The sequence below is a fragment of the Sturnira hondurensis genome, unplaced genomic scaffold (assembly GCF_014824575.4).
Source record: "Sturnira hondurensis isolate 20B ecotype Veracruz unplaced genomic scaffold, ASM1482457v3 Scaffold0004136, whole genome shotgun sequence".
NCBI lineage: Eukaryota > Metazoa > Chordata > Mammalia > Chiroptera > Phyllostomidae > Sturnira > Sturnira hondurensis.
Window position 1 is genome coordinate 48,037,870 of NW_028076767.1, and position 26,171 is coordinate 48,064,040.

The 26,171-nt window shown below is 34.7% G+C and overlaps 1 protein-coding gene across 1 annotated transcript in view; it reads left to right on the forward strand.

The window, feature by feature from the left end:
• The window catches only part of SCN9A (sodium voltage-gated channel alpha subunit 9), a 137,883-nt gene that overhangs the window by 34,799 nt on the left and 76,913 nt on the right, over nucleotides 1-26,171 (forward strand). The window contains exons 2-4 of the mRNA XM_037044562.1: nucleotides 19,378-19,684; nucleotides 25,056-25,174; nucleotides 25,525-25,614. Coding sequence (XP_036900457.1) covers nucleotides 19,427-19,684; nucleotides 25,056-25,174; nucleotides 25,525-25,614 — 467 coding nt within the window. The 5' untranslated portion in view covers nucleotides 19,378-19,426. The remainder of the gene's footprint in view (nucleotides 1-19,377; nucleotides 19,685-25,055; nucleotides 25,175-25,524; nucleotides 25,615-26,171) is intronic.

Consider the following 26,171-nt stretch of genomic DNA (forward strand, 5'->3'; position numbering starts at 1 on the left):
GAATATGCACACCTAAGAAAGATGCTGGAAGTGTTTGTTTGGTTTTTTGTTAATGACTATATTTAATCTTCAAATTATATACATTTGTATGCATAAAATGTTTAACAGTTGTACATGTAGATATTTAAAATTTTAGCAATATTATAAATTCATGTAGTGGGCCATGGTTGATTTTGTATTATTATAATTATAATTACAATAATAATTATTTTGCTAGTAAAAATGAGTCTGATATATATTCTTAATGATAAGGATTGGAAAAATCTTATAATTATTAACATCTCAAGGAAAAACATGAAAATTAACTGCAGAAATTGACAGTTGGCATGTCGTAGGGTTCATGATTCGCCTATGTATGGCATTGATTGAATTGATTGGTCCTACCACCAATTTAAATCATTTGTGTTTTCTACACAATCTTGAAATAACACAGTAATTCTAAGTTATTTGAAAGTAAATACCCTGTATTATTGGTACTATATATTCTATTCATAGGTGTTCATATAGTTTTACTTTTTTCTATTTGTAAGACATTATACTTTCCCAAATGTCAAGGACAGTGTAGAATCATCATGAAATGATTTTTGGAAAGCATACACAGTTATTATTCAATTAATTATTATTTTGATAGATATTTATGCCACACACACAAACATATAAGTCTGAGACATTTCCTATCTATTGACCACATTATTCTGCAAATATGCTTACAAGACAATATAAATGAAACCAGAATCTCCTAGTATTCTTAAAGTTAAGACCAATACTTACCGCATATTTCCTGAATGAAATGACAGTTAGTATTATTGATGATTATGACTTGGCTTCCTCGAAATATCAGCTGTTAGTAAAAAGCAATTAGGAATACAATAAAGAAATGAAGCAATAATCCGTCTTCCATTTCTCCTTTCCCCTGTCTTGTATCATAAGCAAAAGTAACCCAATAGGCACTAATTATAGAACGCTTTCAGATTTTGTAATTGGATCTTTCATTTTTCCCACAGCAACTGTAACTAGGAATTTACTCACAGATAAGCATCGTCTGTGCCCATGAATTCTTAGCCGTGTCTCTGTGTAAGGGTATTGAAACAGAGACCTGTGTTTGTGTTTAGGCATATTGGCTGAACTGGTGCCTCGTTTTTATTTAGAGCCAGTATCATAAAGTTTATTTCTTGATGTACAAATCTATATCAAGAAGATGGTAGTGGGAATACACAATACTATTTCTTGGTAAACGTTTGTACATCAACAAAAAAACTTTGTAATAGGGTTAGAGTACTGAGTCTAAAACATTAGAAATCTGACAAAATAAAGTAGAAAACCAAGAATCAGTAGTATTAATTGAAAGAGGGAGAGTAAAACTGAATGAGAAGTGGTAGAATTGATGTATAAACAATATTTGGTAAAAGTACACATGTGTGTTTCTTTTATATAACGTATATTAATGTTGAAATTATATAGCTCAGAAAAAACTCCATGTCAAATGTAGTCAACATAAATTATAAAATATTTTAAAGTACATTCTTTGCAGTCTCTTATTTGGAGACTTTGTTTTCAGGTTTCCCTTCTCTCTTTTCTTTTCTTTTTTTTTTCTCCCTTTTCTTCCTTTCCCTTCCTCTCCCCTCCCCTTCCCACCCCTCCCCTCCCCTCCCCTTCCCACCCCTCCCCTCCCCTCCCCTCCCCTCATAAGCAGTAATGCTATAGAATACATGTAAATCTAATCAGTTTCTCAACAGGCATCATCTCATGCCCTCTTTCCCAACACGTTAGCCAGGTGAGTCCTTACTAGTGAAATGAGATGTAAAGATCCTGGGGAAGTAAGAGAACAAGTCACTTCCTCCTCATGAAACAGTGGTAAAGCCAGCGTTAGGACCTATGCTTTTGTGACATCAGAGCTTGTGATTTTCCAAGTACAATGTGCTGCCACTGTAGACAGTAGACTGTAATTTTAAAGAGATATCATAAGAAATGTTATATCTACTTATATTCTGATTTAAGGTTCCCATTTACTTCACTTACCATTTTATTATGTAGAGGTTATTAAAATAAAAAATCTGATACATCTTAAGGTGATTTTAATACCAACATTAACTTTCCCCTTTGCAATGGTGAATTTGCAATCAATTAAATACTTACTGACCAGACACTTAGATGCAAGAGAATCAAATTTATTATTGTTAATGTGTTTCTTTTTCATTTAAATGTTATTTAGATATTTTTAATTTAAATATTAGACTTAATATCAAATATGGGGATAAAAAGTAATACATTTAAGAAGCTTCTCTACCACTTTTATAAATTTATTATGCTTAGGGGCAGGGAAGCCTATAAAAATACATGGACCTATTAATTTGTTCTACTTCAGCAAAATGCTAAGAAAATACATTTTCTTCCTTCCCAAAGCATTTCTTTAATTCCCTTCTTTTTAATTAACCTTATTTTGCATATTTATTCACATTTTATTATAATAAACCCTACAAATTTAGGAATTTCCAACTTTTATTGCTTTTATTAAAATATTATTACCTACTAAATGAGACTTTTCTGTGGCACATTAAATATGAGAAAGTTTCCAATTACTTGTTCATCCCTTTAAGGAAGTTAAGAGCAACCTGCCTGTCATTTTAAATTGGATTTTCAAAGAAGAGTGTGTCAGAGGCAGTGTAGCTTCTAGGTGTTACCGATGGGTAGGCTTTCTTCAATTAAGTTTCTGAGGATTGTTTTTATCTAATTACAAGGGCAGTTCAGCAGATAAACTACTCACTGATTGAATTTCTAAACTCAGGCCTGTTGAAAAAAGCCAAATGAGTCATCAGTTGAAAACTCCAGTCATTCTGATGCCAAGAATTTTTCGATAGGTACATCCTCTAAGCCATATACTTCCGTATTTTTGAATTTTTAAGAACACGGGCATCCCTCATCTAATGTTATTTTTTTCCGTAGTCCTGGCTCTACATACCTCTGTTGCCCTGAACAAAGTAACCTTCTAGGTAACGTTTCAGTTTCCTAGTTTGTGAATTGAAAGATCTGGCAATTCTCCTCTAAGCTCCAATTATTCTAGACAAAATTTCTGAATGGGATTGGTGAGTTGTAGGGTGTAGATTTCACACACTCACAAATGTAATGGGGCTAGACTGGAAGAACATCAGTGAGTATCATTTAGTAAGAATAAATAATGTTTGTGAAACTTTGTTTTAGATGTAAGTGAATGTGTATACTCACACTCCATGTAAAATGTAGTTTGCACTGTGGGTCATGGTCTAAAATTGTGAAAAGAACTACTCTAGACTCTTAGCCAGCTTTCTCACTGTATTTATAATGGTTGAAAGTTAAAATCTCAGTGAGTAATATTTGTTTCCAATACAGAATTGTAACTGTTACAGCCTTAAAAATTGCATGCCCCAAAATAATAAACCCCCAAATAAAGCCAACACAAATCAGGATAATATATGCCTGGAATACACATGACATAGGGTTTTTTATTATTTATTTTAAATTTCATCATGGAAAGGAGAAATGTGTTTATGGCCCTAAGTAATATGGTGTGTGCACTGCTAGGGTGAGGTGCATTTTAAGATATTTGCTGAATCCTAAAATTCAATCAATAAATTTTAATGTTAGCTTTGCTGCACCCTGTTCCTTTCAGAACAGTAAGTCTGATAACTGCATTCTGAGATTTGCATATTAAATCAAGATGGTTAATAATTGTTGAGCCTCAGTAGATAGATAGTAATTAATGTAGTCTTCTTAAATACTCATTTTTTTTTTATTTCTAGGCCAAAAAATAGATTTTCACACTGTTGGTCTTGGAAAATTTTAATAGGAAGAATTGTTTTAAAATAGCCATTTATATACAGACCACTTGGACCAAGGTCTACCATATTATGTGGTGTATCATGTGCACTTTTCTGCTCAAATATTTGAGGGAAAAATAAGGATGCACATTTTACATGGGTATAATAATCCTGTGTATAATGCACACAAAAATATGGACACACATTATACATGCAAAGTATGATAGATACACCATAACTGTTGGAGTCTTATTAAAATATTACCTCTGGCCCTGACCAGTGTGGCTCAGTTGGTTAGACATTGTCACACAAAGCAAAAGGTTGCAAATTCAATTCCTGGTCAAGGCACATGCCTGGGTTGTGAGTTTATTTGGTCCCAGTGGGGTTGTATGTGAGAGGCAACCCACTGATGTTTCTCTCACATCCATGTTTCTCTCCCTTTTCCCCCCTTCCTTCCCTTCTCTCTAAAAATAGATAAGTAAATAAAACCTTTAAAAAATATATTACCTCTGGATTCATGGGATTATCTTATAAGTAAAACTGATACTCTGCTGTACTTTGTTTTTTCTTTGGAAAAAATATTAATTATGATATTAATTGTTCAATTGTGGGGTTGTTTTTATATCCCTTTGCAAGTTACGAAGTCTTTACTTCATGAGGGAACCAACCAATGGTAAAATGTCAGATACTGAGTAAGACGATTTCTCACTCACCACTCTAAGAAGTGTGGAAAGGAAGGGTAGTTCACCTTCAGTTCCCACAGTAAGAGGTAGGTCTTGAGTTCCATCACCCCTGTTCAGAATGGGAAATCCTCATTCATTCCAAATAAACCATCTTGGGTGGTGGATAAACATAATCATTAATATATAAATTAATATACTATATTAATATAGAGATGTATGCAAATATACATATGCATATCTATTATTTGCTTTGGATTTAAAATATGACGTAAATAAGATTGGTAGTCATTTGCAATCAGATGTGGCCTGACTGAATAGTTAAAATGTATATATCTTACATACCTGAAGCAAAAGAAAGCATTTATAACTTTCAAAGAGTGTCATCTTACCTTTGAATTTAAGTGCCATCGAATGGCAATGGTTAGCCTCTCCCCACCGACTAATAGATAATTTGTGGTAATTTTCTAACTAGTGAAATTGTAATTCTGTAGTTCAGAGAATTCCTAAGTGGTTTGGACCCAACTACTCCTATTCTCCAATTTGTTAAGAAAACTATGAAGTAGTACAGGGTCTGGCGGAAGTAATGGCTGCCTGAGTGTGGTTGGTAAGGTAATAATATGGGTGTAATAATTTCGAGTTTTAACTTGAACATTTCACCTAAAATGTCATACAGTGTGCTTGAGCGTGATATTGTTATGTTACAGAATTACATGCTTATGATTTTGTAATAAAAGATTTTATAGTAAAAAGGGACATTATTTGTACCAGACCCTGTATCATGTGAAGAGAGGAGAAAAGGAGATAATATACTGCAAATAGTTTATAGCAGAAAGAAACAGTTAAAATTGAGGTCAGGTCATTTTGTCTTATTGATCCCAGATCTCACTTGACATCTGACACTAAATGGTTACTCATATTCCTTATTGGGGCTCCAAGAAAAGAAAAAAGAATTAAAAGAAGAAAAAATATTTGAGATAATCTCCTCAGTCATCAGTAACAAAAACACTACACACACTCACACACAACCCCCCCCAAATTAGTCATACTACAGGAATGACTAAATTCCTTCTGTTCCCTTTGTTTCAAAATTGTGGCCTTGTAAAGAGGGAATCAAAGAGGAGAAGGCAAAAATGGAGGAAAAGTATTAAGTATTAGGGAGTTCACTAATTAAATTTTGGAATTTCTAATGTTTGCGGTATTGGTTAAGTTTTCTTAAAATGGGCAATCAATTTCACTCCCAAGGTCACATGTATAAATAAGTACTTTTGCATTTAATTTGTAGTTGTATTTTGTATTTTTGTCTACTCTGCCACACAAATGTATAAGCTACAGGCCTGTAAAACCTGGATCTGCCTCTGGGTTGTGGGAGCTAGGAGGCAGCCAGGTGTTCCAACTAGGAGAGAAAATAGGTTAAATATCTGATAATGTACATTGAAGTACTATTCAGAAGTTAGAAATGTTCTTTAGATGTACTTATAGTGGCATGGATGAATCTAAGCAAAGAAAAAAGAAAAGGAAACAGAATAAAGAATATAATGCAATTTATGTAAACTAAAGCTATATACATGCAAGGCATTCAATGTTCAAAAAAAATATAATAACACAATGATGCACAGCAAATACATTTGGATGGTTGCCTAAGGGTGGGAACAGAAAGAAGGTGGAGTGGTCAGGAGTGGAATGTGGGGTTGATGAAGAAAAGAAAATTATAAAGAGAAGTTACATGGCCAATGACAACAATGGACCATGTCTCAAAGGTTTTAACTCTCCGAACCAGAAATTTTTAAAAAATCTACAAAATGTAGGAACTTTGGCTTATATTATCCACAATATAGCTAAATTATTATTCCATCTTACACACTTTGCACAAACTTTTAATTTAAAGTAGAATAGCCTGAGTTTAGATAAATCGAGAAACGAAATGGAAAGAGTTGATGAAGTCATACATGTCGAATTCTATGGAAGGACAAAGCCAATGACGAGTTTTCATTGTTTGGAAAAGCTGAGTGTCGTGGAGATGATGGGACCGGGGCAAAACCTAAAGAATGATGAAGACAGCTCCTGGGACATAGCAGGCACTTAATCAGCAATCCTATGAGGGAGAGGACTTTTTAGGGATGTGAGTCCTGGTAAAGAACAAGGAGCTTCTACTCGACTTCTCTGCCTGACCAAAACCTCGCTTCCTGAGTCCAGGTCAGGAGCCTTTCCCACGTGGTATGTTCTCATTGCTTTCGTATGACAGGTGAATTGCAAGTGTTTACTTGCCCATATTCCCCAATAGACTGTAGGTCCCATAGGGCAAGGACCAAGGCTGCCTAGTTTGTGCTTGTGTACCTGGTACCTGGCAATATGGCTAGCACTTAGTAGTCACTCTTAAAAAAGTGTGTGAAGAGTAAATAACATGGAGTAAACATATGAAAAGAATACAAGCATTGCATGATTTCATACATGTAATAATTGTTATTTGTATGAGCCATAGGGCAGTCATCTTAAATCAAGATTACTTCCATTTTGTCTTAGGAATTTGAACAATAAGGAATTGATAAGACTTAGATCTTGCTTTAGACTTCTGTAGCTTAACAGAGGAAAATTCCCAAAAGCATATTTTGTTAATTCTTACAGCAGATTATTATAATGGTGGTTAAAAAATAAGTTTTCATACAAATAATAATATTGCAAATAATTTAACTGATGACGGGTTATTTAAGATTTTTTCTCTAATTATATATAATGTATTATGGGGTCTTTCAATAAGTCTACTTTGTAAAATAATAATTTTTATACAACAGTATACTATAGCAGGGGTGTCCAACATTTTGGCATCTCTGGGTCACAGTGGAAAAAAGAGTTGTCTTGGGCCATGCACTAAATACACAAATACTAATTAAAACAAAAAAAATGTGTAATTTTTTAAAGTAAGTTTGTGGTTTTGTGTTGGTCCACATTCATAGCCTTCCTGGGCTGCAAATGGCCCTCAGCCACAGCTGGACACATCTGCAAGGGATTTCTTGGCCAGTGTTTTCTACACAACAGAGAAAAATTTCATCTACTTTTTAAAAAAACAGAATAATTATCTTAATAATAAAACTACTCAAATGTTTTAGACTGAAATAATTGGAAATCAAATATTTGCAAGGAAATATTTGGAAATCAAATAAGATGCAAGGAAATCTAATTTGTACATACTAGGATTGAGGGATTTAAGGAAAGATACAAATTGGAATTTATTCAGACATTTTATTCTACATTCTTAAAATCTGTTAAGACATGGTCATCATTGCTTTGTGTAGTTTTGTTCACTTTGCATAGCAGAGTCCCTTTCCCCTGATATGTACACGGGTACATGCCCGCTCTGATGTTCCTCAGTTCTTTCTGCATTTCTGTTTTTCTGCCCTTATATTTTTCCTTCTGCCTAAAAACTTCTTTTAATGTATATTTTGATATAGTGTCTGTCTTCTTCACCTTTTTTAACCATTCAAGAAATACAATACTCTGATAGAAAAATACATCCTAAACATACAGTCTAATTAATTCTTCAAAATTATACAAACTATGCAACCAGCACTGGAATAAAACCGCTGAACTCCCTCACTCCAGGAGGATATTTTTACTTCATATAATATTCTGGATTTTCAGGGAACAAAGACAAATCAAATAGCAGGTCGACTTGGTTTCAACATAATTACAGGCTAAGGGTACCCTGCTCTCTAGGATTCCATAATCGAATTCTAACAGTCAGTTGAGTGGAGCTATACATTTATGGACAGTAGTTTAAAGGTGACACATATATGTGTACCTAACCCAACAGGGAAGACTTCTTAGTACTGATGAGGCAGGAGGACCCACCTGGACTTATCAGGGCTCAGGGGCTGGGGAGAATTTTCTTGACTCAAACTAGCTTTCTAATAAAAGGGATGAGGTAAATCCACAAGGGAGGCAGGCAATTAACTTATAAATAATGTTTAACTGTTTACTTCTGATGCCATTTTAAGAAATGAGGTAAAGTTAAAAGCAAATTGAGGTGCTGTATTGAAAAAAAGAGGACTTATATAGATTTATAAAGGTTGTCTTAATTCAGCCTTCTTACTGCCTACTTAACTGTGAAGGTTTTGGTTAATTGTTAAGTTTCAGGTAACAAAACAAATAATATGGCCGTTACCTAAAGATGTAAATGTAATGGATTATAACCAGTGCTTTTGCTGAACTGGCAAAGGGGAAGATAGAGCATCAGAGGTAGAGCAATTGGCAGTTTGAAAATTTGTACCATCTTCAAAAATAATAAACTGATGATTCTCAGGAAGTGTCTGCCATAATTACAGCTAAAAATACATATTTTGTTTTGACCAGAATGAGACAGATTTCAAGACAACAAATTAAAAGAGTGGTCAGGGCATTTCAGAGACTGTTGCTTATTCAACACAATGTGAAGCAGTTTTTGGATAACTGACTTGGGGATCTCCAGTTATCTGAGGTCCAGGCTCTAAGATTCGCTGGGGTTCCATTTAAACAAGGTGCAGGATTTCCAAACAAAGCAAGAGCTTAAATTTTAAGAGGTTAAAGAGTTTCATTAAATCTTAAGAGTTTAAGATTATCCAGCTCATGATTTTTTTGGTACTGCTGTGCAGCCATAATATCTGTCTTCCAGAAAAGCACATGGTAACTGTGGCATATCTTGATAAAGAATAATGATCAAGCCCTGGCTGGTGTAGCTCAGTGGATTGAGCACGGGCCTGCGAACCACACAATCACAGTATCGATTCCCAGTCAGGGCACATGCCTGGGTTGCAGGCCAGTTCCCAGCAGGGGACTCATGAGAGGCAACCATACATTGATATTTCTCTCCTTCTCTCCTTCCTTTCCCCTCTAAAGATAAATAAATAAAATCTTTTTAAAAATTAAAAAAAAGAATAATGATCAAGACAACTAGTCAGTCTCTTATATTCTCACACAAAGGAAGGTATTGCAAGACAATGCCAGGATCTTAGATCCTATTTGGTAATTTCTCCTAGGACCTCTCAAAAGTCAGATGAGCATATTATCTAAACTTGCCCAAACAGTCCCAGTTTATGTCTGCCGTCTTAATGTCCAGTGCAATGAAATATTTATTAACAAAAATTCTTGGTTGTGACATAAATGCTGTGTTCATTTTGCCAAAGGGTGGAACCAAATTTGCAAGCATATTCCTTACAGTCAGAGTGGATCTGTCTTGCTTTCTTCCACTGATATTCTCAGGTGTTCAAATATCAGTAAAATGAAAAACGAATGGGAGTCTTCTTCATAACCATCCAGAGAGCAGATAAGACTGGACTCAAATCTGGCTTAATAATTATTTTCCCTATACTTGCCATATTCAGTCTTCCAGCAGCTTTCACTTTCTCATCTAAATAGTAGAGCTACTGGTTGATAAAGTACACTTGTCTCTGAATGTCTCAGCTTTACTGCCTTGCTGTTGACGTATAGGATTTATATGATCCTGATAGTGCTCTCGCTTACAGAGGCTCCATGTGGGATGGACTCCAATGCTTCCCTGATGCCAAGATGTAGAGCAGAGCTTCAAGATTTATGTAAAGGTTTTTGAGTTCTCATGGAAGAAAGTTTATACCATAACTTTTCATACTGGAACTAAACGTTGCCTCTCTCATCTTAACTGATGTCTTTCTTTCTTTCTTATCAGGGGGCTTTAGGTTTTATCAATAGAAAAATGGAGAAGGGGATGCCAGTGACCATAGGAGATTTTAAAATGCCATGGTGGCCAAAAAGGTCTTTTGGGTTTTAAGCAATGATTAAGCGTATCCCTGATGGCCAGAGTGGCCTTGTCCTGTTGGTATTATTGGATGTTCAGATGCCAGCAAAGTGAAAATTGCTGAGTCAAATAGTTTTCCTTCATCTCATTATTACTCCACAGTTCTTAGAGTGACACAGAAGCCAAGAGGGCTTTTCATATTGTAACAGCAACATTAAGACATATTTAATGAAGCCTTAATTTAACAACTTAAAAAATATCTAGTATGTTTAACACTACCAGGTGATTTAAATTATCTTTATTCAAAAATAAAACACAGCCAGAATGCCTTACAGATGTATTTTTTAGCTTATTTAATCATAATGACTCTCAAGTACAGGGTCCAACACAAATAATACCACCTTTTTAATTATAAAATCATGAGCATGCATTTCTGTAACATAACAATATCACACTCAAGCACACCATATGACATTTTGGGTGAAATGTTCAAACTGCTGTCCATTTTGTGCAAGACATTCATGTATCCTATCAACCACACTCAAGCAGGCATTACTTCTGTCAGACCCTATAGAATTAGGACTCAGACACTGTGACTCTAGTCTAGTTCCGTGTTTGTAAGTTGTGAGCTCATTCCTTACCCAAAAGGGCACATTTATAGAAAATTATCCTCCCAAATTAATGACTTAAAAATTTTGATCAGCATTTCTAATGTATCTCTTATTGAACAAACTGATGCTAACTTGTACTTTGTAAAATATTATTTTATATATTAATTATTCATTTGAATTAAAATTTCAGATTTGTAGGTCTACTGTCAGGTAGTTACATTATAGATGGTGGCAATGTATTTATTTGCTAAAGTCAAATTTACTAAGACATTGTTATTTGTTTATTATTGTTCAGTTACAATTGTCCATATATTCCCCCATTACTCTCCCCTGTCCAACCATCCCCACATCCCGCATTCAGTCCTCCTCCCAGCCCCTTTGTGTTTGTCCTTGGGTCCTCTATACATTTTCCTTAACAACACTTTGGTTTTTTCCCCCCATTATTCCCTTCCCCATTCCCCTCTGGTTACTGTCAGTTTGTTCTTTATTTCCATGTCTCTAGTTATATTTTGCTTGATTGTTTATCTTATTGTTTAGGTTCCACCTATAGGTGAGATCCTATGGTATTTGTCTTTCACTGCCTGGCTTATTTCACTTAGTGCAATGCTCTCTAGTTCCATCCATGTTGCCACAAAGGGTAGGAGTTCCTTCTTTCTTTCTGCTGCATAGTATTCCATTGTGTAAATGTACTACAGTTTTTTGACCCACTCATTTACTAATGGGCACTTAGGTTGCTTCCAACACTTGGCTATTGTAAATTGTGCTGCTCTGAACATTGGGATGCATAGGTTCTTTTGGACTGGTGTTTCAGGGTTCTTAGGGTATAATTGCAGCAATGGAGTTGCCAGGTCAAAAGGCAGTTCTATTTTTAGTTTTCTGAGGAAATTCCATACTGTTTTACAGTAGCTGCACCAGTCTCCATTCCCACCAACAGTGTACTAGGGTTCCTTTTCTCCACAACCTCATCAGCACTTTTGTTTGTTGATTTGTTTCTGATGGACCCTTCACATTCTGACTGATGTGAAGTGATATCTCATTGTGGTTTTAATCTGCATCTCTCTGAAGGCTAGTGATGCTGAGCATCTTTTCATATGTCTCTGTGCCCTCTGTATGTCCTCCATGGAGAAGTGTCTGTACAGGTCCTTTGCCCATTTTTTAATTGGATTGTTTGTCTTCCTGAAGTGGAGTTGCATGGGTTCTTTATATATTTTGGAGATCAAACCCTTGTCCAAGGCATTATTGGCAAATATATTTTTTCATATAGTTGGTTCCCTTGTCAGTTTGCTGATGTTTTCTTTAGCCATGTGGAAGCTTTTTAATTTGATGAAGTCCCATTTGTTTATTCTTTTGTTATGTTCCTTGTTCTAGGGGACATATAAGTGAAAATATTGCTGTATGGAATATCTGAGATTTTCCTGCCTATGTTCTCCTCTAGGACTTTTATGGTGTCACAACTTGTATTTAAGTCTTTTATCCATCTTGAGTTCATTTTTGTGTATGATGTAAGTTGGTGGTCAAGTTTCATTTATTTGCATGTGGGTGTCCAGATGTCCAAACACCATTTGTTGAAGAGGCTATTTTTACCCCATTTTATGCTCCTGCTCACTTTGTCAAACTCTTTTTATGAAGCCAGAATCACCCTAATTCTAAAACCAGATAAAGACACAACAAAGAAAGAAAACTACAGGTCAATATCACTAATGAACATAGACACTAAAATCCTCAATAAAGTATTGGCAAACTACATCCAGCAATGCATTAAAAAGATCATACACCATAATCAAGTTTGATTCACACCAAGGATGCAAGGATGATATAATATTTGTAAATCAATAAATGAATAGATCACATAAACAAAAGTGAAGACAAAAATCGCATGATCATATCAGTAGATGCAGAAGAAGCATTTGATAAAGTACAGCATCCATTTATGATAAAAACACTTGGCAAAGTGGGAGTAGAGGAAGCATACCTCAACATAATAAAGGCCATACATGAGAAACCTACAGCCAACACCATACTCAATGTGCAAAAACTAAAAACTTTCCCACTAACATCAGGAAAAAGACAAGGGTGTCTGATTTTACCACTTTTATTCAACATAGTATTGGAAATTCTAACCAAAGTGATCAGACAAGAGAAAGAAGTAAAAGGCATCCAAGTTGAAAGGAGGAAGTAAAACTGTCATTTTTTACAGATGACATTATGGTGTACATAGAAAACACTATAGACTCCACCAAAAAACTACTTTACCTAATTTGGCAAAACAATGGAATACAAAGTCCATATTCAGAAATTGAAGGCATTTTTATACACTAACAATGAAATATCAGAAACAGAAGTCAGGGGGAAAATTCCACTTGCTATAGCAACAAGAAAAATAATTTATTTTTAGGTTTACCTAGGAGTAAACCTAGGTACTTTATTTTGTAGAATGATGCTAACCAAGGAGGTTAAAGACCTGTACTCAGAAAACTACACAATACTGAAGAAAGAAATTAAGGAAGACATGAATAAATGGAAGCATATATCATGTTCATGGATTAGAAGAATTAACATCATCAAAATGTCCATACTACCCAAAGCAAGTTACAGATTCAATGCAATACCTATTAAAGTACCAATGGCATATTTCACAGACATAAAACAAATGCTTCAAAAATTGATATGGAACCATAAATGACCCAGAATAGCCACTGCAATTTTGAGAAAGAAGAGCAAAGTAGGAGGGGTCACAATACCTGATACCAAACTGCATTACAAGACCACTGTAATCAAAACAGCCTGGTACTGGCATAAAAAGAGACACATGGACCAGTGAAACAGAATAGAGAGCCCAGAAGCCAACCTAAGTCTCTATGGTCAATTATGACATTGTCAATTTTATGTAACATTGGTATAATTCTACATCTTTGATTCTTTTAAATAAACTTTTTATCTTAGAATAGTTTTAGATTTATGGAATAAATCTAAATTATACAGATGAGACAGGGAGTTCCCATGTACTCAGCACTTGGTTTCCATTTTGTTAACAATTTACATTAGTTGTACCAACATTTGCCACAATTAATGAAACTATACTGATACAATATGAGCTGCCTTTATTCAGATTTTCTTAGTTTTCCCCTACTGTCTTTTTTCTCTTCCTAGCTCCCGTCCAAATTACCGTATTACATTGTATCATTATGTCTCCTCAGGCAGCTCTAGGCTGTGGCAATTTCTCACAATTCTCTTATGTTTGAGGATGGTCACTATTTGAAGAGGTACTGATCTGGTATGTTGTAGAATGGTCCTGACTTAGGATTTTCTGATGTTTTTCTCTTGATTAGATCTAAGTTATGAATTTTGGGGAGGGTCTGTATATCCAAGTACTATTCTCATCATATCATATTGAGGGAATATATATTATCAACATGAGTTATCACTGTTGATGTTAGCTATAAATTATTTTTAATTTTTTTAAAAAAATGCTCATGTATGGATTCCATCGTGTCTTCAGAATGCTCTAAAAATGAATGGTACCCCAACCAAAATTTTACCTACGGAAAAATATCATTATCTGTTTGCAGAGAAGTGACAGTTTTCAAGAAAATCTTCATTTGCCAAATCTTCATTTGGTTTAATAAAACATTCTATTTCATTTTATTTTACATTTGTCCACTGTTTTAAGTAAGTTAGGTCTAACCTAATTTGATTCAGATTTTGGCGGAAATTCAAAATAGTTTACTGAACCAATTTTAATTTTATATAAATAGATTTTGTTAGTGATAGGTAACAGACTCAATGAGGAAATGTAAAATAGAGCTTGAGATTATTAGAGTTAGGAACATTAATTATTCTCCTGCGTCTTGAAATTATAAAATGTTATCTCTTAATCCTTTTAGTCATGATTAAAGAAACACAAAATTCAAATATTACTTTTTACAAAAAATGTTGAAAGTTGTCAAACAAAAACTTCCTGCTAAAGGAATTCAATGAAAAATATTTTTAAGAGAATAACTAATTTAATTCCACATTTTAAATGATAGATTTCACATGTAAGACAAAGTATGTTGATAATAATATTTAAAAAGCATAAATCATATTACAAAATTATATGGACATAATACACACATATCCTAGTTGAACCACAGTAGAGTTGACACTGACATTAATAAATTAATTTGGAGCTACAGTTTGGAGTTACAGCATCAGGCACTAGTTGTCTAAGTACCTTCTAATGGGAAATTAGAAGGTGGGCAAAATAATCATGAGAACACAGAATTACTTTTTGTGTGTGTGCAGTCTTGTGATCTCACAAAGAAGATGCTATCATAATAACTAATAAGTAGATATATAATAATGCATGTTTTCAAAATTGCAAATTAAAGGTAAAAAGAATAAATATTGATTTTATTAAATATATTAATATATAAATTTAACTGATTTTCAAATACATTTACTGAATGAAAAAGCATGATATTTTCCTTGTAAAAATTTGAAAAATAATTAAAATATTTAAAATTAATAAAAATAATCTATACTCCTAGATAGGGATGTTTCATTAAACATATTGTATATTTAATTTCAGACTTACTTTATATACATTTTAAAAATTAAGATGAATATACATATATGTTTGTGTGCATGTAAGATGTATTCCATTAATTATCTATTTAACTTCTTTTTAAAATTCATTAAGTAGTTTTTGAAAGCACTCTTTAAAGGTAGCTCAGTTGCTCAGTTTTTCATTATATATTCATTTTTAATGTAATGAAACCCTGACTATTGATTTTTGGATTGATTACAATTTTTCCATATTATAAAAACATTGCAATAAACATCTCATAAATATTTGAAGACATCTGATGTTTTTACTTTTGAATAAGTTCCTAGAAGGGAAGTTATTTGGCAATATAAATGAATCAACATATTTAAGGCTTTTGGTAGATATTGCAAAATTACACCCCCAAAGTTTATACAAGTTATTTATTCCCATCATCCAAACTAGAGCAATGATGATGGGATCCAATCAGGATCTCTTCAACTTACTTTTCCAAAGACCCTAATGTGAAGTAGGTGCGTAGGGTCTTCCTTCAGTTTAGCCTGATCAGGAAAATTATCGCTCGTGCAAGGGACCATTGACATCCATCACCACGTCCCGCACTGTCCGTCCCAACTTGAGTGATTCAGAAACTATATCGAGGTTTGCTTGAACAAGAAGTGAGGGGAAGAAAAGGAGGGGGAAAGAGAATAGCAAAATGGAAGAGTGGAACTGGTGTTTGGACATTTGAGTTCATGACATCTACTTATCTGAATCAAATAATTCTTGAAAGAAGTGACACCCTCCACTGGAATGTAGGATATGCAAAAATACCCATTCCTCCGCTATCTTTTCTCCAAGAGACTATGCGTGTGTACACTGAAAGTCTGTTGAAGCCAGGAACCTCTTTCCCTCAACTTGACTTTCAAAGTGTTGAGGAGATTTTTAAGGCCAAGAGGCAACTGCAATCACAGCCTTATTTCTTAGGTCGATGTAGTGCATTTTCTAAAAGGCTATCAACTTCTGGATTCAAGTCCCCTGGTTAGTAACCAAAGTTTTATAAGCTACAACAAGCTGAGCCTTGAAGTGCTACAATTAAACTTTAGCTTCTCCTGAACTAATATTATAATATTAGGGAAAAGCAATCCCATATTTATACTGAGCTTGTAGAGACTTAAGGTGGTTGGTGCTGAGTACATACCTGCTTTGTTTCCACTTTAATAAACACATTTCCTCTTCTCTGGGCATTTTCACAGATTTATGGTTCCATTTTTAACTTGTTTTTTATGTTTTATTGAGGTGCAGCTTCTATAACATAGAAATCACCCTTTAAAGTATACATTCATTGGTTTCTAGTATATTTACAGAGTTGTGCAACCACTACCACTATCTAATTTTAGAACATTTTTATCAGCCTCAAAAGAAAGCCCATTCCCTTTACCAATAACCTCACGATCATTAACAGTTACTACCCATCACCCTCACCACTCAACCTCTGGTAAATAATAATCTACTTTTTGTTTCTGAGGATATGCCTATTCAGACATTTCAAACAAATGGAATCATAGAGTATGTGGCCTTTTGGATCTGGTTTCTCTAGTTGGGTTTTCTGGGTTCATTTATGAAACCTGTATCCATACTTCCTTTCTTTTTATTGTTAAATAATATTTCATTGTGTGAATACACCACATTTTGTTTATTCATTTATCAGTTGATGGACATTTGGTTTGTTTCCACTCTTGGCTATTATGGATAATGCTTTTATGAACATTCAAGCACAAGATTTTGTGTTCTCTTGAGTACATACCTCGTAGTGAAATTGCTGAGTCACGATGCAATCTTTCTGCATCATTCTACCTATGCATGTACGCATGCAAATGTCCCTTGTATTTTTACTATGTTCTTTAAAATACCCTCTCAGCTTTAATTTCAATCAAAATATGTGGGTCTGTTTTTAATGTTGTTGAATATATAGAAATAATGGAGTAAATAATCTTAGTACAATTCTCTAAAACCCAGGACAAACCAGGAAAACAGAGTCAATTAATTATTGAAATTCTGTTCACAAGCAATTATATCAAGTGCAGGTGGCCAGCAGGTAGACTGAGTTGTTTTTCTCTGTTCATAATTATAAAAATCTGTAATTCTAAGTCTGTAGCTAGACATGTGTTGTTATTTCCAATATGCCATTGCATGGTATTCAACATATTCTCTCCCATGAAAGGTTGCTATATATCTAACTGCTTATAAGAAGCTTTTAGCTCCCCACCACTGGAGAGACTAAAAAAAGAACCCAGTAATTCATATCAGAAATGAGAAAACTTTGTACTTAACTTAGAGGATATGTTAAAAAGGTTGAAGTTATGTAGGCTAATTAATTCTACCTCCGTTTACTGTGGTGAAAGCAGGGTTGTCTTTGCTGTATGATTTGATGTAGTTGGTTAGCAGCCTTTTTTAGAATCTAAATTTCTTAAAGAAAGAAAAGACTGTGTTTTCTTTTTAGCCTCACAGTTATGTCTCACATGTTAACATGCCCACGTTAAGTATTTGATAATAACATTTAAAATGAAGATGGGTTAACATATTTAAAAAGAAATGTGATGGTGTATACCAGGGCAAAAGGCAAACTCAATTGTGTGATAAATGATAAAAAGAGCATTTTTTTTCAGAGAATCCAAGTAGGCTTTATACATTTTAAAGCACATCAGCGCATTACGAAATCATTACCTGTGTTGTTTTTAAACTGGTTCACCACACTTTAAAAAATACATAGATTTCTGATAAAGGGTTTATATTGATATACTGTGTCCAAATAATTAAAGGGAAAAATAATCTATTTTTTCCAAATATAAGTGAAATTTATTTTGTTTGACATGGGAACAGAGGAGACCTGGAAAAGAATAATTTATTTCTGCTTCTCAAAACTTTTAAAAATCTATATAACCCATGCTGTTGCTACCGTGTTTCACCTAATTTTTAGACTTAGCTTTGGAAAATAAAAGAGCAGACTATGGCTTCTCTTAATTTACCCCCCCTCTGTGTGGGATAATACCAATTAATGTACAATCTTTCAAGCTTTTCACAGTGGGTGGAACTGCTGGAAGTTATTGTGTCCCGATTCTCAAGCAATCTTAATGCAAAAAATCAAAAAAGAAAGAGAGGGAAAGAATTAATTTTTTTCTAATGCAGGAGTTATGAAGGTATCTCTACTCACTGAAATAATGAGTCTGTTATTTTTTACAAAACTTATTTTTATGTTCTTCCATTATTATTTGGAAAATTCCAAAATAATAATATATAGAAGCTTGAATTTTCTACTTTTATTTTTCCTTCCTGTAGTTTTTGTAATGTTTTGTCTTCATATATAGGTTGTTTAGGGAAATCGTGGCATGAATGCATATCATAGTGGTGTGTTTACTTTCTAAATTGAGTCACAAACATTTCCCAAATTTCTCTTCTTTGTGCTTTTCAAAACATTTTCCCAAATTAGTTTTAATTCAAGACAAATATATATTTTTGGTTTGTGAAGGAAAATGTATTTGTTATAAAAGATAAATGCATAAATAGAGTAAAATAATCTTCCATGACCCCATTTCACAGAAGTGAGTTTCCCCGTGGAAAAGCAGAGGGCGGGAGCATGTCAGCTGTGAGACCAAAGAGGATCAGATGGTCACAGAGGCCAGAGGAGAGCCTGGAGAATGGTGGTATCAGAAGCACTGCCATAAAGTCTTTTCAATGAGGAGAGTTGAGTGGAAATACACTAAAAGTGAATATAGGTGAAAAGTAAAGGAAGTTAAAAATTTTAAAGATGTATTTGTTTTACTTTAAAGGCAATGAAATGCTAAGTTCAAATTTTAAAATAAAGATGATTAGAAGGCCCATAAATGCTAACAATTCTGTGAACATTAGTTTTCGTAGTTAAAACCAAAAGGCTGTTTATTATTATTAATAATTATTATTATTATTTTAATGCACCATCCTTGATTGGCAGACCCTTAGGCTTTATTTCTTCATTTCCATGTAGGCCTCTTATGAAGGAGCTGAAGGAGAAATAAAACATACAGGATGAAAACATGGCAATGTTGCCTCCTCCAGGACCTCAGAGCTTTGTCTACTTCACAAAACAGTCTCTTGCTCTCATTGAACAACGTATTGAGGAAGGAAAAACAAAGGAACCCAAAGAAGAAAAGAAAGACGATGATGAAAATGGCCCAAAGCCAAGCAGTGACTTGGAAGCTGGCAAACAGCTGCCCTTCATCTACGGGGACATCCCCCCAGGCATGGTGTCGGAGCCCCTGGAGGACCTGGACCCCTACTACGCAGACAAAAAAGTGAGTTCACTGCGGCTGCAGAGCTGCGGTCTCTGCTTCTTTCTGTATAGAAGGTCATTTTAAACTGAAGTGGAATTTAGAGAAAAACTGCATCAGGACAAAAATACTCAAGGAAACATATGTAGGATATTCAGAATATGTACCTTTTCTCATTTTTCATAAAACTGGTTATATCTTACTATTTGATTTCCTTAACCTTTTACAAGTGTTCAGTATAATGTTCTGTGTTTTTGGATATGCCATAATGCACATCAGTAGGAACAAAATAATTGTCAATTGACAAGCAAGTCCTGGGGACTTGTCCGGAGTGCACTTCTATAATAATAGAAGGTGCCAGCTGACTCCATGGGAATACATAAGATTGCTCAACTAATAATGAAGTTTGGAGAGCTGCTTCATTTATGACGTTGGAGAGAGGGGAGTCTGAGCTGGTCAGAGAGGTAGCGCATAAATCAGAAAATCTCCATTTTTTAAAGGAGAATGAAAAAGAGTATCTCATAAAATTACCCAGGAAATTGAAGATGGAGAAAGGCTATTGGAATGAACAGAAAGGATGAGCTGGTAACTTTTTGCAAGCAGTTTGTGTTAGGTGATGGAAATCAAAGCAAGACAGTGGTGGATAGCAAATAAAAAGAGGAATTAGGTGGCAATACAGGAATGTTGAGAAATTTTCATCAAGAAAAATTCACGTGAGGTACCAAATCAATTGAAAACCTTTTATTCATAGAGTATAAAATAGCATGTTTGAAAAATAAAGAAAAACATTTCTCAGGGAGAAAAATACAGCAGGTTGGAATGAGGTAGCTAGTTGCTGATGTTATCAGACAAGGTACAAGCTACAGGCCAGATTGTAGTTGCATCAGAATAGTGGAGAGAAGCCTTATTGTCTGAGTGAGGCCTGAGTAGCAAAAGGATGATGGATTTAAGAGGCTGATATGTTAAAGTAAATGCAGGCACATCAGAGGAAATGCATGCTAAATGCTGTCAATATTTTTCCTATGACAGAAGTGGAAATTGCCCTTTGAGAGTCCGTGTTGAGAGTAGCAGAGTGAAGGTTTTGATTGCATTAAGGAAATGGGGAAAAGTTTGGAGCAAATGCAAAGAGCTTATTACGTTGAGAAAATGAGGAGGGGATCACAGTAATTTGTGGCAACAGTAGCAGACGCAACCAGGTTGAAGATGGCAAAGAGGAGCCAGCAGCGCTCTGCACAGTGCAGTGCCTGCAGACTGGTCTCGGAGAGGTCCAGAAAGGCACAGAGAAGTCCATTTAAAAACCATTGGGATTTTTTTTCTTTTCTTTTTTTAAAAGATTTTATTTATTTATCTTTAGAGAGGAAGGGAAGGAGAGAAGCAGAGAAATATCAATGTATGGTTGCCTCTCGTGAGTCCCCTGCTGGGAACTGGCCTGCCACCCAGGCAGGTACCCTGACTGGGAATCGATACTGTGATCGTGTGGTTCACAGGCCCGAGCTCAGTCCACTGAGCTACGCCAGCCAGGGCTAAAACCATTGAGATTTTTTTAAGAAATAAATAAAAAGGGATATTTCTTAATATGGTATCTAGTAAATAAAATGACATTTGGAATGTCTTGAGAAATATAAAATGTGATTAATTTTGAGGGTGCAAACGCATCTGTCTCAGTGGTAGTTGCTATGAAGCAAAACCTAGTGTAAATTGTACTTCACATCAAAAGCAGCATCTAAACAAGCTGACAGCACAGCAGTAGAAAGCAGAATACCTGTGAAGCCCTTGAAATACTGCACAGCGTTCTAATCACCCAGCCAGTATTCTGACATGGAAAGTAAGAATGCTAGTATATATTGAAGGTCTCTGCGTGTACTAGACATTTTAGACAAATTAGCACATGTATTTATCATGACCCATGGGGTAGGAACCAATACCCTACTTTTATATGAGGCGAAAGGCTTGGGGAAATGAAGTAGCTTGTAAAATATTACACACTAGTAAATTTTGCATTCAAATTTTTAAATTATTTTATTGTTGTTCAGTTACAGTTGTCTGCATTTACCCACCTCCCAATGTTTTTAATTCAAGTTGGTTTTACTACCTCCTGAGAAGTTCTATTTATTGTGTAACACTTCTTAGTTCAGTTTCAGCTGTATAACAACCACAATGCTAACAACTTTAAAAATGAATGAAATAATTAATGAGTAAATAATGTAGCATTCAAAATAAAAGTATTCATCTGACTTATTATTTCATTCTGAAAAAATTCCCGGCTTCCCATGGATACCTGTTGCATTTTCCCATTTCCAAAGCAAGCCTGGATATTGCTTAACCAGCTACCTTTTAAGGAGGAAAGAAATCTTTCTAGCATATAAACTATCACTAATATTAGCTTAAAGTGACTTGAAAGGTAAGGAGAAAATGACTGCATTTGAATGGAGGATAATAGACTTAGTAACTAAGAGTAATTTTAGCTATGTGATAAGCTAATTTGATAAAGAGTGTTTGGTAAGAGACTCCAACCCCTCACCTTGGCCCCAGCACCTTTCAAAATGTGTTATACCAACCACATCAAAAGCCTAACTCAATTCTTAATACTTGGGTAGAACCAGGCCAAACAAAATCATCTATTTTTGTGGTCCACTATTGTTAATATCTGAAAAAAAATATGCAAAGGAATAACTGAGTCCTTTTCTTTTAGTTTGGAGATTAAAAAAAGATTTCATTTATTTGTTTTTAGAGAGAGGAAGGCAAAGAGAAAGAGAGGGAGAGAAACATCAATCACACACAACGTGTGGAACCACATGTTGCCTCTTAAGTGCCCCAGCTGGGCACCTGGCCCGCAACCCAGGCATATGCCTTGACTGGGAATTGAACCAGTAATGCTTTGATTCACAGGCAGGCACTCAATTCACAGAGCCACCCCAGCCAGTGCTTAGTTTGGAGCTTTAAATGATCAATTTTTTGTCCCTTGTCCTAGCTCCTCAAACATTCTTGATAAAAGTAGTTTGAGTTCCACTTACAGCTTGAGGGTTGAATTCTCTACCTTGAAGAATCGATTCCTCAGTATTTTTCATTATTCAGACTAATTGGCAAAAACTTTACTTCTGCTACATTATAACCATTGTTTGGATTAAAAATCTTAACGATCCCTATTTTTTCTGGGTTCAGATTTTAATTTATATTTGAGTGTAACTATCAATGATTTGTTCAAACAAAGAACACTTAAACTAATGATAGAAGTTAGGGCTTCATTTTTATGTGGTGAATATATAAGTGCTTTTTTAATAGCGTTATGTGGTACCTTTATGATACATGAAAGTTTTTGTCTTTAAGAAAGAATAAATTACCAATCAGCCTCTACTGTGGGAATTAAGAAGACAGGTACATTGTCTTATTACCTTCATATCCTTGGTGCCTTTTATGTTGCTTATCATAGCAGCATCTGCTCCCACCATTTACTAAGAGTTTAAATGTACCAGAAACCTAAAAACTTCACAAACACTAAGTGCTAGCCCACAACCTGCTGAAGGGCAGCTGGGATGTTAAGAATCGTATCTGTCCAACTCTAACGCCATCATTCCTTAAGCATTCCAATTTTATGTTCAATAAATTCTTCAATAAACAAGCAGTTAAACAAGTTAAAAGAATTTACTCAGACTTTGACATCTCCTCATTGGCTAATAAAATTGTACAATTTTCTAAAATAACTCAAAATGATCTCTAAAATTTCATACGCATACCTCCTTTTCCTCCCTATAGTTAACTCCTGGGTGTGTGTAATAAACCCCAGACATTCCTAAAGAAGGTTTTAATGTAAGTAAAAATTGGATATTAAAATCTAAAAATTGACAAACTATTGTTTTAAATTTCAGGTATAAGGTGACTTTCTCTTGCCAAGGCTAGGTAGTGATGTTGTGATTTTCACATGAGCTCAGGTAACTGGTGGTTACTGATGTCTCCCCCACGATTCTGACAGACGTGCGACCCTGTTCCCGCCTCACTCTCATACTCCTCCACTTTTGTTTCTCTGTGTGATTCCTGTCACGGCTTGTCTTCCATTAGAATGACTGTGTTCTAGGAGGTCCCCTGACTGCACAGCTCCTGCCTCATTTATGTTTTAACTCTTGTTATCGCCTCTTATGCCATTGTCACTCACCTCACAATTGTAGAAAATTGTAGAGAATTCAATTGTGAGTGAATTTTTAACAAGCACAGTATCTGGAGATTTGAGAAAACAACAGTTTTACTCAATACTAGGTATTAATTTTAAAACTAATTTTCAATGTAAAAGTGAACTTTATGTTCTGTTTAGACATAAGTAATATAGTGAAAGGGACCAGGAATATCAAAGGGCATCTGAACAGGAAATCTCTTCTTTTGAACATATTCGTTTTCTTGAGAAGAATGCCACATGCAATTAAAAAGCAAGAGATTCAAACTTACATCCCTAATTTGGAAAAATGATGATCACTCATAAACTTACATAAAATTCAGATTAAACAACAACAATAAAAAGTCCAAGTTAGTGTGTTCTAGTTAGCACAAGTAATTTGCCTGCCGATGCAGGAAAGTGATCTTTGTGATTTTTCAACCTACAAACATTAGATTGCATTAACGGTTTGTTATCATTGCTGTTTACTTGTTTGGGTTTTAAATGTTTTAACTAAACACCATGTCACTCATTGTGTGATGGTTATGTAACATATGTTAAAACTGTTTGGTATAATTTGTATCATTTTATAAAATTACCATGGATAGTAGCAAGGAAGTCCTTTAATTTATGTCCTTTTATTTTAGCTTTTATTAGTATTACATCTAAAATAGGAAAATTGATCTGGATACTAGGATTCTCTCAACTCTAATATTCCTTAAATGTGTTAAAATATTTCTTGAAGGAATTTGTATTTTGGAGCAATGCTACTAACCATGACAATAGCCAACAAGTTTTATAAGTCTCGAGGTGTCAAAGAAAAGAAAAAAAGTCTTAAGGTGTTATGGTAAAAATTAGGGATACATAGTTTCTATTCGGTTTGCTTGCAATGAAGTGCAATAAAAGAAGAAAGTTATATTTTAAACTAATTCCATGGCCTCAAGTTGTTGTCACAAATGTGGGTATGGAAGGGATGTAAAAAAGAGAAGACACTCCATTTGGGAGCACTAAGCAACACATGCCCATAAATAGTTCACTTCCTGGTTTGCTGAGAAGTAGTGGACTCGGAGTTCATAGGCCAGCCTGACATCTATAGCTGCATCAGTGGTGTTGGGACCATATTGCTTGAGTCCGATGGCAGTGTTGCATGAATAGGACACTACCACAGGGAGAGGTCAACTGCTGAGATTAATGTGCTAGATTGAAAGTTTGGATTCTCAATTTCTTCCTGTCTTCTTTTTGATCCTGCAGACTTTCATAGTACTGAACAGAGGGAAAGCGATCTTCCGCTTCAATGCCACGCCTGCTTTGTACCTGCTCTCTCCTTTTAGTCCTCTGAGAAGAATATCTATTAAGATCTTAGTGCATTCATATCCTTTCAGAAATGCTTGGTTGCAAAGGTCCTTTACAATGGAGTGTTTGCTATTTTATTTAAAAATAGATTCTTAATCATTTCGCACCTGGAAAGACTGGTTTTAGAGTTTCATTTCAGTGGAACTTGGTGTAAGTCTCTGAGTAGATTGGGAGAATGGCAGTTTTAACGTTTTAGGATAAATTACTTTTACCGATTACTCCCATGTTCCAAAATATTAAAATTAAAGTGTATAAACTTATTTACAATTACGTATTCTCTAAGAAAAAAAGATTTCGACAGGTGTCATTATTAAATACTCAACGTTCCCACCATGGTCTTTCATCACATTCCTTGATTCTAAGCTACTTTATTCGGCATGCTTATCATGTGCACTATTCTGACGAACTGCATATTTATGACCTTGAGTAACCCTCCAGACTGGACCAAGAATGTAGAGTAAGTGGGCCTAAGCACATTTCAATATGGTCTTAGTATTATTATTTTTATCCTTTCCTTTTCCTACCAGAAAGTTATTCCATCTATAAAAATTGTGGCATTTATCTTCTTGTGTGATATAGTTGCTTTTTTTTCAATTATTATTTTTCCTCTACAGTATTAGCCCGTGAGCCATATAATAGAATAATTAGATAGAATGATTAGATAATATAGCATTTTCTAGAGGAATGAACTTATGAGACCCCCTGCCTATTGTTAGACATGTTACACATTTCTTATCCTTGGGTGTATTTCTGATAGGAGCAACACAGGAATTTTCTAGGCAGGTTTAAACCTATGTTCTTAGTAATTTTCCATACTTCTACTTTCTACAAGAGTTCTGATAAGGGCATTTGAAGGTTTCCTGGAAAGACCTTCACTGTTTTTTCTAACAGTTAGAGTGGGTCCACAAACCAATATCTATACTGCAAGCGATGACTTTCTTTGTTTGATCAGAAAGAAATTAAAATATAAAGATTATCACAGTGTTTTCTTTTCATATCTAACATCCCAGTGGA